At 40.2% G+C, this 12,918-nt stretch overlaps 1 protein-coding gene and 1 pseudogene across 1 annotated transcript; one reads left to right on the top strand and one right to left on the bottom strand.

Moving 5' to 3' along the window:
* Window positions 1-7,802, top strand: part of LOC119522285 — a 33,384-nt pseudogene extending 25,582 nt beyond the window's left edge.
* On the bottom strand, window positions 1,568-2,537 carry LOC119523293 (mycophenolic acid acyl-glucuronide esterase, mitochondrial-like). Its single transcript, XM_037822055.1, has one exon. It carries the CDS (start codon window positions 2,513-2,515, stop codon window positions 1,625-1,627), a length of 891 nt encoding a protein of 296 aa, XP_037677983.1. The 5' UTR covers window positions 2,516-2,537; the 3' UTR covers window positions 1,568-1,624.
* Window positions 7,803-12,918: the final 5,116 nt, after the last annotated feature.

Raw genomic sequence — 12,918 nt, 5'->3', positions numbered from 1 at the left:
AAGACTTTTAAGCAAGACAAAGGACCTTCACTTCTTCTTCAGCTAACAAGTGAAGTATTTCCTGAAGAGTTCATCAGAGATTCCAGTTTGCTGCCTTAGAATTTCTCCAAACTCCTTCATTGGAGTTGCCAGTTTGCTGCCTGCCCTATGGAATTTGGGCTTGTGCATCCCCACAGTTGCATGAGACACATTTATAAAATCTTTTATTTACATATCTCTTGTTGATTCTGTTTCCCTAGAGAACCCTAATACACTAAAGAACAAACTGAACAACTGAATAGGCTAGAGAATGATCATCAAACTAGCTCTAAAGCAAGTAGATGAAAATAAATAACATATTAAAGCAGAAATAAATGTGCTGGAGAACAAAAAACATAAGAGAGAATAAATAAAACCAAAACTTGGTTCTTTGAGATTATCAACAATATTGACAGACCCTTTACTAGAATGACAAAGTCAAAAAGGGAGAATACACAAATAATCAGAATCAGAAATGAACAATTGTATGCCAAAATGCTAGACAATTTAGAGGAAATGGAAAATTTCATAGAAACACATGAGCAACCTAGACTGACCCAAGAAGAAACAGAAGACTTCAGCAAAGCAATCACAAACAAAGAGATCCAATCAGTCATCAAAAATCTACCCACAAATAAAAGTCCAGGGCCAGATGGCTCCACAGGGTAATTTTACCAAACTTTCCAAGAAGAATTGACAGCATTCCTTCTCAAACTCTTTCAAAAAATTGAAGAAAAAGGAACACTACCTAACTCATTTTATGAATATAATATGACTCTGACACTGAAACCAGATAAGGACACTACAGAAAAGGAAAACTATAGGCCAGTATCCCTAATGAATATAGATGCAAGAATCCTTAAACAAATACTTGCAAATTGAGTCTAAAGGCACATTAAAATAATTATACACCATGACCAAGTGGGGTTCATTCCAGGCATGCAAGAGTTCTTCAACATAAGAAAATCAACATATTAACAAATCAAAAGGGAAAATCAAATTATCATCTCAGTAGATGTTGAAAAGCACTTGAAAAAAATTAGCATCCCTTTTTTTTTATATAAAGTAACACCCTTATTTTTTAACTTTATTATGCTTCAAACATTCTCTAATCATTGCACATTTATTTCAATAAACACTTGCTATATTTTGTGAGTTGCTTTTTTAAATCAGAAGTAATAATCTTACAAATCTCCATATATAATGGTACCAAAAAAAAATTGTTCAAGGTTTCTTGAATAATTCTAAGTAGAAGAATATGCTTAAGAGCTGACATTTGGCATAAGCACAAGAAAGGTAAGCATCTCTTGACTTAAAAAATAGGACACATTTTAATGAAAAAAAATCAAGGATTGAAGGAAGGAGAAAATTTTCAAAACAGCAGCTGGTACTTTCTTCACAATTTGTACCATTTGTGCAAATACATCATTAAGTAAATACTCCTATGATATTTACAAAGTAGAGGTAAGAGGAAAAAACCTTCTAACGTATCAGGGCTTTTCATTTTTTCTCTCTCAATCTTTGGGATGTATCAGTCTACAGAGGAGCTAAAAATGTGATTCTAGTCAACTACACAATGAAGTATACCTTTATGCCATGACACAATTCAAACTAATGTTGAAAGCTTATCAATTAAGTCATCAATAGTGTAAACAAGAAGTTGAATGTCCGCTTTTTCTTTCATTCGGTGATCGCTATGTTTTCGAAGGATGACATCAACATCTGTGCTGATTACTCGGTCAGCAACGTGTATGGATGTATGCCAAGGGACAATGTCATCCTTCATGCCATGGAGCAATCTCACAGGGCAGTTCACAGGAATAGGGCTATGTAACAAGCAGTGATGCTCAGCTTCTTTAATGAACCTGTACTGGATGTGATAAGCTCCTTCTTCAGCGTATTTTGATGGCATTAACCACTCGCCTTTCATCTCTACTTCCTTTTTTACCTCAACAGAAAGCTGATTAAACTGTGTCACCAGATCATCTGCAGCTGTAGCTACACCAACAAGAGCAACAACTTTTTCTGGCCGGGCAATTGCAGCATGAAGCATAAGCCAACCACCTAGGCTAGATCCAACTAGTATCTGTGGTCCTTCAGCTAAGTCATCAATTACAGAAAGAACATCTTTTCTCCATTTCCCTATTGTGCATTCTTTTAAGTTACCATCTGAACTTCCAACTCCTGAGTAATCAAACCTTATAAAGGCGTGACCTAGAGATTTGCAAAATTCCTCAACAGCCAAGGCTTTTGTACCATTCATATGAGACAGATAGCCAGGGATGAAGATAACTCCTGGATTTTTGCCTTTTAGGCACTTGTAAGCCAGGTTTGGAAGGTCTGGTCGACTAAGGAAAGAAAGTGATATCTTCTGTCTGCAAGCTGGGAGCCACCGCGGCACACGGAGGCCACAGTGGGGAGCGAGGGAGACGGCCATCCATCCCGAGATCCTCCAAGGGACCCAAGCTGCCAACGCAGTTAAACCCACACCCGCCATATTCCCAGCTGCCCCTGCGCAACATACCATACCAGCATCCCTTTTTTAATTCATTTTATTGAGATATATTCACATACCATGCAGTCATACAAAACAAATTGTACATTCAATTGTTCACAGTACCATTACATAGCTGTGCATTTATCCCCGAAATCAATCCCTGACACCTTCATTACCACACACACAAAATTAACAAGAATAATAGCTAAAGTGAAAAAGGGCAATTAAAGTAAAGAAAGAACACTGGGTGCCTTTGTTTGTTTTTTTCTTCCCCCATTTTTCTACTCATCCATTCATAAACTAGACAAAGGGGAGTGTGGTCCATATGGCTTTCCCAATCACATTGTCACCCCTCATAAGCTACATTTTTATACAATCATCTTCAAGATTCATGGGTTCTGGGTGGTAGTTTGATAGTTTCAGGTATCTACCACCAGATACTTCAATTTATTAGAACCTAAAAAGGGTTGTCTATATTGTGCATAAGAGTGCCCACCAGAGTGACCTCTTGGCTCCTTTTGGAATCTCTCTGCCACTGAAGCTTATTTCATTTCCTTTCACTTCTCCCTTTTGGTCAAGTAGATGTTCTCCATCCCACAATGCCGGGTCTACATTCCTCCCTGGGAGTCATATTCCATGTTGCCAGGGAGATTCACTCCCCTGGATATCTGTTCCCATGTAGGGGGGAGGGCAGTAATTTCACCTTTCATGTTGGCTTAGCTAGAGAGAGAGGGCCACATTTGAGCAATAAAGAGGCATTTGGTAGGAGGCTGTTAGGCACAATTATAGGGAGGCATCCATTTTTGATAAAAACACTTCAAAAGGTAGGAATTAAAGAAAACTTCTTCAATATAATAAAGGGCATATAGGAAAAACCTACAGCCAGCATAGTACTCAATGGTGAGAGGCTGAAAGCCTTCCCCCTAAGATCAGGAATGAGACACAGATGCCCACTGTCACCTCTATTATTCAACATTGTGCTAGAAGTTCTAGCCAGAGCAAGTCACCAAGACAAACATATAAAAGGCATCCAAATTGGAAGTGAAGAATTAAAACTGTCATTATTTGCAGATGACATGATCTTATATTTGGAATTTCCTGAGAATTCAACCACAAAGCTACTTGAACTAAAAAACAAATTCAGCAGAGTTGTGGGATATAAGATTAATGCACATAAATCAGTAATGTTCCTATACACTAGTAACGACCAAACCAAACAGACAATTTAAAAATTCCATTCACAATAGCAATTAAAATATCAAGTACCTAGAATTAAACTTAACCAATGCTATAAAAGACCTCTACATAGAAAATTACAAAATTTTACTTAAAGGTAATAAAAAAGGACCTAAGTAGGTTGAAAAATATTCCATGCTTATGGGTAGGAAGACTAAACATTGTTAATACATCAATTCTACCCAACTGATCTACAGATTCAACACAATTCCAATCATAATTCCAACAATCTATTTTGTAGACTTGGAAATGCTAGTTATCAAATTTATTTGGAAGGGAAAGGGGCATCAAATTGCCAAAAATATCCTTAAAAAGAAGAATTAAGTGGGAGGACTTACACTTCCAGATTTTGAAGCCTGCTGTAAAGCTACAGTATTCAAAGCAGCATGGTATTGGCATAAAGATACATATTGAGCAATGGAATTGTATTGAGAGTTTAGAGATAGACCCCCAGATATACAGTCAGCTGATTTTTGATAAGACCCCCAAATCACTGAACTGGGACAGAACAGTATCTTCAACAAATGGGGTTGTGAGAACTGGATAGCCATAACCAAAAAAAAAAAAAAAAAAAAAAGAGGACCCCTACCTCACACCACATACAAAAATCAAGTTAAAATGGATCAAAGACCTCAATATAAGAGACAGTACCATAAAACTTCTGGGAGATAACGTAAACAAACATCTTCAAGACCTAGTATTAGGAGCTTGCTTCTTAGACCTCACACCCAAAACAGAAGCAATGAAAGAAAAAAATAGGTAAATGGGAACTCCTCAAAATCAAAAGCTTCTGTACCTCAAAGGAATTTTTCAAAAAGGTGAAGAGGCCACCAAAGCAATGGGAGAAAATATTTGACAACTATTTATCTGATACAATTCTGATATCTTGCATATATAAAGAAATCCTACAACTCAATGATGATAGTACAACAGCCCAATTATGAAATTGGAAAAATATATAAAAAGACATTTCTGCAAGGAGGAAATACAAATAGTTAAAAAAAAACACATGAAAAAATGTTCATCTTCATGAGCTACTGGGGGATGTAAATCAAGACCACAATGAGATATCATCTCACACCAATAAGAATGGCTGCCATCAAACAAACAGGAAACTACAAATGCTGGAGAGGATGTGGAGAATTTGGAACTCTTATTCACTGCTGGTAGAACTGTATAATGGTACAGCCTTTCTGAAGACAGCTTTGTGGTTTATCAGAAAACTATTTACTGAATTACCCTATGATATCACAATTCCACTTCTCAGTATATACCCAGAGGATTTGAAAGCAGTGACACAAACAAACATTTATACACTGATGTTCATAGCAGCATTGTTCACAATTTCTAGCAGATGGAAACAATCTAAGTGTCCTTCAACAGATGAGTAGATAAACAATATGTGGTATATACATGTGATGGGATACTATGCAGCAGTAAGAAGCAACAAGTCCTGAATATTATGGCAACATAGATGAACCTTGAAGATATAATTCTGAGTGAAATAAATGAGACACAATAGGAGAGATATTGTATGTTACCACTTCTATGAACTATCTGAGCAACACAAAATCAATGTCTTATACTATAGAATATTGTGGACCTAGTGATTGATAGTAGCTACTGAGGGGCAATGATAATTTAATATGTTCATTTATGTTAATGATGGTGAACTCAAAGGTATGGTGATGAAGAGGGGTGATGACTTTTTGTTAATGGGATTATAAATATCAGAGTTGTACTGAATGTGAACAAGATTGATAGGGGTTGTTTAAAGGCAGGTTTCCCACAGATCAGCACCACAAATATGGATAGGTGCTTGAATGATATATTTCTAAGATATGACACTAGCACAGAGAGTTGACAACAGAAGGGTATATGGGAAAAATTTACATGTTGCATACTAGGGACTATAATTAATAGGAATACCATACTAGTAATACACAAATACTAGGGACAAATAATTAAAGGTTGACAAGAGCTATGGGTTTTTGGGGTCATGAGAATTGTTTAAAATGTAGAGTGATGTGGATTGTACAAGTAAGTGATGATAAGGTGAGATAAGGATGGATTATTGTGGACATAACATATGCTGTGTGAATTTAAGAACCCCCTATTTATAAGTCAAGCCCTCAATATTGAGGCTTACTCAGGTGAAACATGGGTTTAAAGGGGAGGATAAGCCCACCTGTAATTATGACTAGGAGTCACCTCCAGAGAACCTCTTTTGTTACTCAAATGTGAACTTTCTCTAATCATAACTGCAAATAAATTCATCACCCTCTCCCCAATGTTGGACAGGACCCCCAAGATGAATAAGCCCTCTTGGCAATGTGAGACATGGATTCCAGGAATGAGCCTGACCCTGGCATTAAGGGATTGAAAATGCCTTTTTGACCAAAATGGGGAAAAGAAAGGCAACAAAGTAAGGCTTTAATGGCTAAGAGAATTCTAATAGAGTCAAGAGGCTGTCCTGGAAATTACCCCTATGCAAGCTTCATCTACATATACCAAATGACCACAATATGATAAGCCCAAGATAACAGTGGTCCTGAAAACCTTAAAGAATGCCAAGATCCCTATTTGAGACTATAAAGGTTTCACTCACTAAGTTCATTCTTCAGAAACTTAAATCCTTCAGAGAGCTCCTATGCCAGCTAAGTCCCAGAACTCAAAGGCAATAGCCCCTTCAAAAACATCAACTAGATGTGTTCCCTTTGCTCATAAAGTGGACAACGCTTTTCAAAAGAACAGGTTAGGATGGTCACTGCCTAGACATCCATGAAGATCAGGGAAGTGATTAAACTAGAGGAAGGGGTAGCAAAATACAAGATGGAATTTAACAGGGGATTATGAGTAATAAATCTTTACATAATTTTCTTTTTCTTGGTTGCTATGGTATTAGAATAGCTGGAAGGAAGGAATTGAAATGGTGGAACTGTAGCACATATCATCCTTTGAAATTTGTTCTATAGCTACTTGTTAAATTGTAATTTCCTGAAAACTACAACCTTTTTTATGCATGTTAAATATCACAATAAGGAAATAACAGAAACTATGGTACTATAACTCATAACAACTTTGAAATTTCCTGTATATCTACTTGTTATACCATACTTTGAAAGATATTATTTTTGCATATATGCTATATTTCATAATAAGGAAAAAACTGAACCTATGAAACTGTAACTTATAATATTCTTTGAAATTTGCACTCTATCTTCATGTTACATTGTACTTGGAAAGCTATCACTTCTGTGCATATATGTTATATTCTACAATAATAAAATGTTAAAAAGAAGTTCCTCTAACTTACCTTAATGGGTAAGTTAAAACTGAATAATACAGCTACTATACAGAAAGAAACTTTTTTAACTAAGAAATGAGAAAAGTTGCTAAAGAATCACACAAAATTAAAGGATGTTGGACAGTCTTTCTGAATTAAAAAGCAAGTGGTATGCAAATTAGAAGACCAATTAGAAACTAGATTTTAAAAACTTGAAGAGAGCAAACATCTTCTGAAAATAATAAAATTTAATCATGTGGTTAAATAAAGAACTAAATGAAAATCAGCTAGAAAGAAAGCATCATGTATTGGGCTCTTCTACCACTACCCTGGACATTCTAGCAGCAACACAATCAGAAGTGGAATTTCTCCTAAACCTAATGTAGTTGATGGTACACTTACTCAACTTGTTGAAATTGGTTATCCTGTTTCACTCCATTTGCATTCCAGAATGACCTTTCTCATAACATCTGCCCAAAACACCACCCACCCAATTTCAGGACAAAGGTTCAGTTTAACTTCCAATTTGCAAAACCAAATATATCACTAGGAGATGTACAATCAGGAGCAACCATTATTATGCCTTGCTCAACTGATATGGAAATTGGTGAAAATTTGGGGCTGAAATCCAAATATCTGAAGAAAATGGTTATCTACCATTCCTTTGTGTGGCCTCAGCCAGAATCTGTTTAATAATCAAGACATAATAACTCTCTAGGAGCACTACAGACATCATCAAAATCCAGAGGGTGGGAGAGAAGCTAAGATGATGGCATAGAGAGGTGTGGAATTTAGTTAGTCCCCTGAAACAACTAATAAACAACGAGGGACAACTAGTAAATAATATGGAGCAACTGCTGGAGGGACAACTGTGATTGTCCACACATCATACACTAACCTGGATTGGGTGGAAAAGCTGAGACTGCAGCATAAAATCTGTAAGTAAAAACTGTGGAACCATGCTTGGAGCCCTTCCCCCCACAGCAGGCTGAGCTGTGGTAGAAAGCAGCATTCTTGGAGTGAGCAAATATAGCTCAGTACAGCCAACTGGGGTTTCAATTAATGTATGTGGACTGCTGAAGACAAGCTACAAACATAGACAAGCAGCAAACTACCCTGAGGTTGCTCCCAGGGGAGAGGAGGTGCAGCTGAAGGAAAGGAAAAAATTAATTAAAAAAATTTACAGAGACTTTTAGAGACTGACCTTAGAGAGCTGGAAAACAACTATGCTCCAGGAGGGGAGCCCAGAAGACCAGGTGCTCTATCTGATAAAGGTGGTCTTCACTCTGCTCTCCTAGGAAACTTCCTCTTCAATGAGCTGCATGCTGCACCTGGCAGTGCATGCCAGGGTTTCTGTCTCTACTGTGAGTTTTGAAATTAGCTTAAAGCATACAATATCCATATTTATTGAGTAAAGGTAGAGCTAATTTAAAATTTTGGAAATCAAATCATTGGGAATATGGTGGAATATGAGATGCAGAGATAAATTCTTCACCATGGACTCACTAGAGAGAAGGCAGTAGACAAGCAAGATAGAAGTTCTGGGGTGTGAGCAGCCAGAGAGGGACTTCCACAATATATAGGGATGACCTGGATGTAAAAGCAAAGGCATTATGATTGAAAGGATGGAAGGATGGTGTGCCGGTTTGAGTGTACTGTGTCCCCCAAATGCCATTATCTTTGTGGTTTTGTGTGGGGCAGGCGTTTTGGTGATGGTTGGATTTGCTTGGAATGTGCCCCACCCAGCTGTGGGCAATAATTTTGATGAGATGTTCCCATGGAGGCGTGGCCCCACCCATTCGGGGTGGGCCTTGGTCGGTGGAGCTATATAAATGAGCTGACTCAAAGAGAGGAAAGAGAGTGCAGCTGGGAGTGATGTTTTGAAGAGAAGCAAGCTTGCTGGAGAGGAACGTCCTGGGAGAAAGCCGTTTTGAGGCCGGAGCTTTGGAGCAGATGCCAGCTGCCTTCCTAGCTAACAGAGGTTTTCCGGAGGCCATTGGCCATCCTCCGGTGAGGGTACCCGATTGCTGATGTGTTGCCTTGGACGCTTTGTGGTCTTAAGACTGTAACTGTGTAGCGAAATAAATCCCCGTTTTATAAAAGCCAATCCATCTCTGGTGTTTTGCATTCTGCAGCATTAGCAAACTAAGACAGATTTTGGTACCAGAGAAGTGGGGTGCTTTTGCTGCTGAGTTTGCAAATACCAAACATGTTGGAACGGCTTTTTAAATGGATAAGGGGGAATTTCTGGAAGAGTTGTGAGGAGCTTGATAGAAAAGGCCAAAACTGCTTTAAAGAGACTGTTTGTGGAAATATGGACTCTAAAGATACTTCTGATGAGGACTTGAACAGAAATGATGAATGTGTTGTAAACTGGAAGAAAGGCGATCCTTGTTTTAAAGTGGCAGAGAATTTGGCAAAATTGAGTCCTGGTGTCAGACGGAAGGAAGAATCTGGAAGCAACAACTTGGAATACTTAGTTGAGGAGATCTCCAGACTACGTGTGGAGGACGTATCCTGGCTTCTCCTTGCAGTTTATAGTAAAATGCGAGTAGAGAGAGATAAACTTAGAACTGAACTTTTGGGTTCAAAGAAACCAGAAGTTGATGGCTTGGAAAATTACGGGCTTCCAGTGGGTAGAATCCCAGAAGCTACAGCCCAACCTGAGGACAAGCCAAGATTGGATAAGGAGTTAAGCAGAAAGGATTTGTGGAAAGTCCTATTGTCTGATGGCTTTGACCCCTGCATGCTTCATGCAAAGCCAACGGAATTTTTGCGAGATCTTTATAGACAGAGCCATTGCCGGTCTGGACTGGAGGAGACAGACAAGGAAAAAATTAAAGGAAAAATCTCTTCAAAGACAGAGCCATGGAGGTTGAGGTCTGGAGTCAGGAGGTCTAGGGCTGAGAGAGCGGAGCAGCCCACACGCAGGGAAAGGGTGAGTTTGCCCTGGAGGTCGAGGGCGGGCCTTCCGCCTCCTTGCTCAGGAAATGTCCTGCCACCCCAAGCCCCAAAGAGGGTGGAGCACATTCCCAGGGAATTGGGGAGAGCCTGGCTGCCACCACACTGTTCTGAAGGGGTTGAGCGTTTGCCCCGGAGATGGAAGGGAATCCGGGAGCTGCCCCGATGTTTGAGGAGGGTGGGGCCGAGAAGGTGGTCTCCCCAATGTGTGGAAATGTTGGAGCACTCACCTAAGTGTTTGGAGAGGAACGGGCTGCAGAAAAGGCCCTTGGGAAGGGTTAGGCTCCCACTCCCTCAAGCCCCAAGGATGCAACATTGTTCTGTAAATGACTCTCGGACTTTGAAATCTAATGGACTTTGTCCTGTGGGTTTTAAGAACTGTTTTGCTCCTGTTAACCCTGTTTTCCTTACTGTTTCTCCTTATGGCAATGTAAATGTTTATCCTATGAATGTCTCTCCTTTGTATATTGGAAGCACATAACTTGTTCTAGGTTCACAGATCCACAGCTAGAGGGGAATTATGCCTTAGAACTGACCAAGCCTAAACTGATTTTGATGGGATTTTGTACTTAACTTTTGTTACTGAAATGATTTAAGTTTTTGTGATATTGTGATGGAATGAATATATTTTGTATTTGGAAAGATAATGTCATTTTGGGTTCCAGGGGGTGGAATGTGCCGGTTTGAGTGTATTGTGTCCCCCAAATGCCATTATCTTTGTGGTTTTGTGTGGGGCAGGCGTTTTGGTGATGGTTGGATTTGCTTGGAATGTGCCCCACCCAGCTGTGGGCAATAATTTTGATGAGATGTTCCCATGGAGGCGTGGCCCCACCCATTCGGGGTGGGCCTTGGTCGGTGGAGCTATATAAATGAGCTGACTCAAAGAGAGGAAAGAGAGTGCAGCTGGGAGTGATGTTTTGAAGAGAAGCAAGCTTGCTGGAGAGGAACGTCCTGGGAGAAAGCCGTTTTGAGGCCGGAGCTTTGGAGCAGATGCCAGCTGCCTTCCTAGCTAACAGAGGTTTTCCGGAGGCCATTGGCCATCCTCCGGTGAGGGTACCCGATTGCTGATGTGTTGCCTTGGACGCTTTGTGGTCTTAAGACTGTAACTGTGTAGCGAAATAAATCCCCGTTTTATAAAAGCCAATCCATCTCTGGTGTTTTGCATTCTGCAGCATTAGCAAACTAAGACAGATGGGGAGACTTTATTTAATTGTGACCACCTCTGGAGCTGGCTGCTGCAATTCAGGAGGATCAGGTGAATGAGGAACTGTGCACTCCTGCACTCCCATCTCTGCAACCAGCAGGGGAGAATACCCTTCACAGTCCCACAGCCAGGAGCTCCCATGTGGTAATCTGAGAACAAACAGACTTGTCTTAGTCACACACAGAGACCTTGATGCAGTGTGCAGTGCCCATCCTTAACCCTGAGTCAAACCACTGTGGTTGTCTGGCTTTAGGGAAGATTGTGGGGCCCTCACCTCAGGAGGAGAGGGGAAGCAGAATACAGCAGAGCCAATCTGACAAATAACAGGTGAGGGGGACACTTTGGAATCTGCTGCCTATATCTTTCCTCTACGGAGCCTGACAGTGGCATGCATGGGTGGAGAGATGGGGACAAGGGAGAGAGCTACATTGAAATGGCAGGAGCTCCTCCCACAACACAGAGACCCATGCCTGTAGAGCAGGTGGTGATTTTGTGGGCTGATGAAAAGCAGGGTGCTTCTGAGCTGGCTGAGGGCTGGGGAAAGTGAAATTCTCAGACCCACAGCATGAGGTTGTCAAACTCAGAAGCAGGGGAATTTCCATACACATTGTGCCCTCAAGCAGGTTCTCTGCCAAGGTGCACCATGCATAAGCCCACTCCCAGGGCTGGTGGTCTCCAGTATGCAGAGAGACCTGCCACATTGACAGGATCTTCACCTGGCCTGGACACCACCCAGGTGGCAGCCACAGCTGGGAAAAAGTGAGCTAGAGGGGAAGAGGTGGACTAAGAGTACCATCTAATAGGAAGACAGGGAAAGTGCACTCTGACAAAATACAGTTCTGCTAAGTTTTCTGCAGATTTCCAAATAGACTTAATGCAACATGATTCACCCTTGAGATGATCTTTCCCTGGTATGAACTGGAATTACTGATAAACCAAGATCCAAAGGAGACCTTCAATACAAGTCAAATCTACTACAGAATCTTAGATAAGTGAGGGAAATCAACTTTCAAAAAACCTTATCAAGATTACCAAATGAAGGAAAACCAGGAGGAAATCACAAAGCACATGAAGATGCAAGATGATTTGGCTAAGCCAAATGATCAAATAAAAAGCCTGAGAAGATACAGAATTTTGAAAAAATAAAGATGTACATATATATCTCCCATGTAATTTCTCTGGGTTGGATAAAGACATAAAGGATATTAAGATGATACTAGAAAAGTATAAAGAATTTGAAAGAGTAAATAGAAAAATAGCAGACCTTATGGAAATAAAAGTTACCATACACCATATTAAAATATGCTAGAGCAAGTGGGGCAAGATGACAGAGTGGTGAGGTGTGGGTTTTAGTTACTCCTCTGGGGCAGCTAGTAGATAGCCAGGAACTCTGTGGACCAGACAACTCAGAGGAATTTGAGTTCAGACACACATACAAAACTCATGAATGTGTGGACCAGCTGAGATCAGTAAAATCTGTAAGTTCTCATGGCCAGGGGGCCTATGCCTCTCCCTTCCAGGCACAATTCTGAGGGAGGAGGGGCCATAGGTACTGGGAACCAGGAGGGGGAATGGCAGTTACAGAACTGATTAGCAAACTCACACTGCAGAACAAAACCTCCAACCATAGATAAATTGAGACAGACAAAGGAGAATCTGGGGGCAGTCAGCCCAGCAGAGAGAGAGAGGACTAGCAAAAACAGCAAAGTAAAACAA

The sequence above is a fragment of the Choloepus didactylus genome, chromosome X (assembly GCF_015220235.1).
Source record: "Choloepus didactylus isolate mChoDid1 chromosome X, mChoDid1.pri, whole genome shotgun sequence".
In the NCBI taxonomy this organism is placed as follows: domain Eukaryota; kingdom Metazoa; phylum Chordata; class Mammalia; order Pilosa; family Megalonychidae; genus Choloepus; species Choloepus didactylus.
This window is presented reverse-complemented; position numbering and strand designations above follow the sequence as displayed.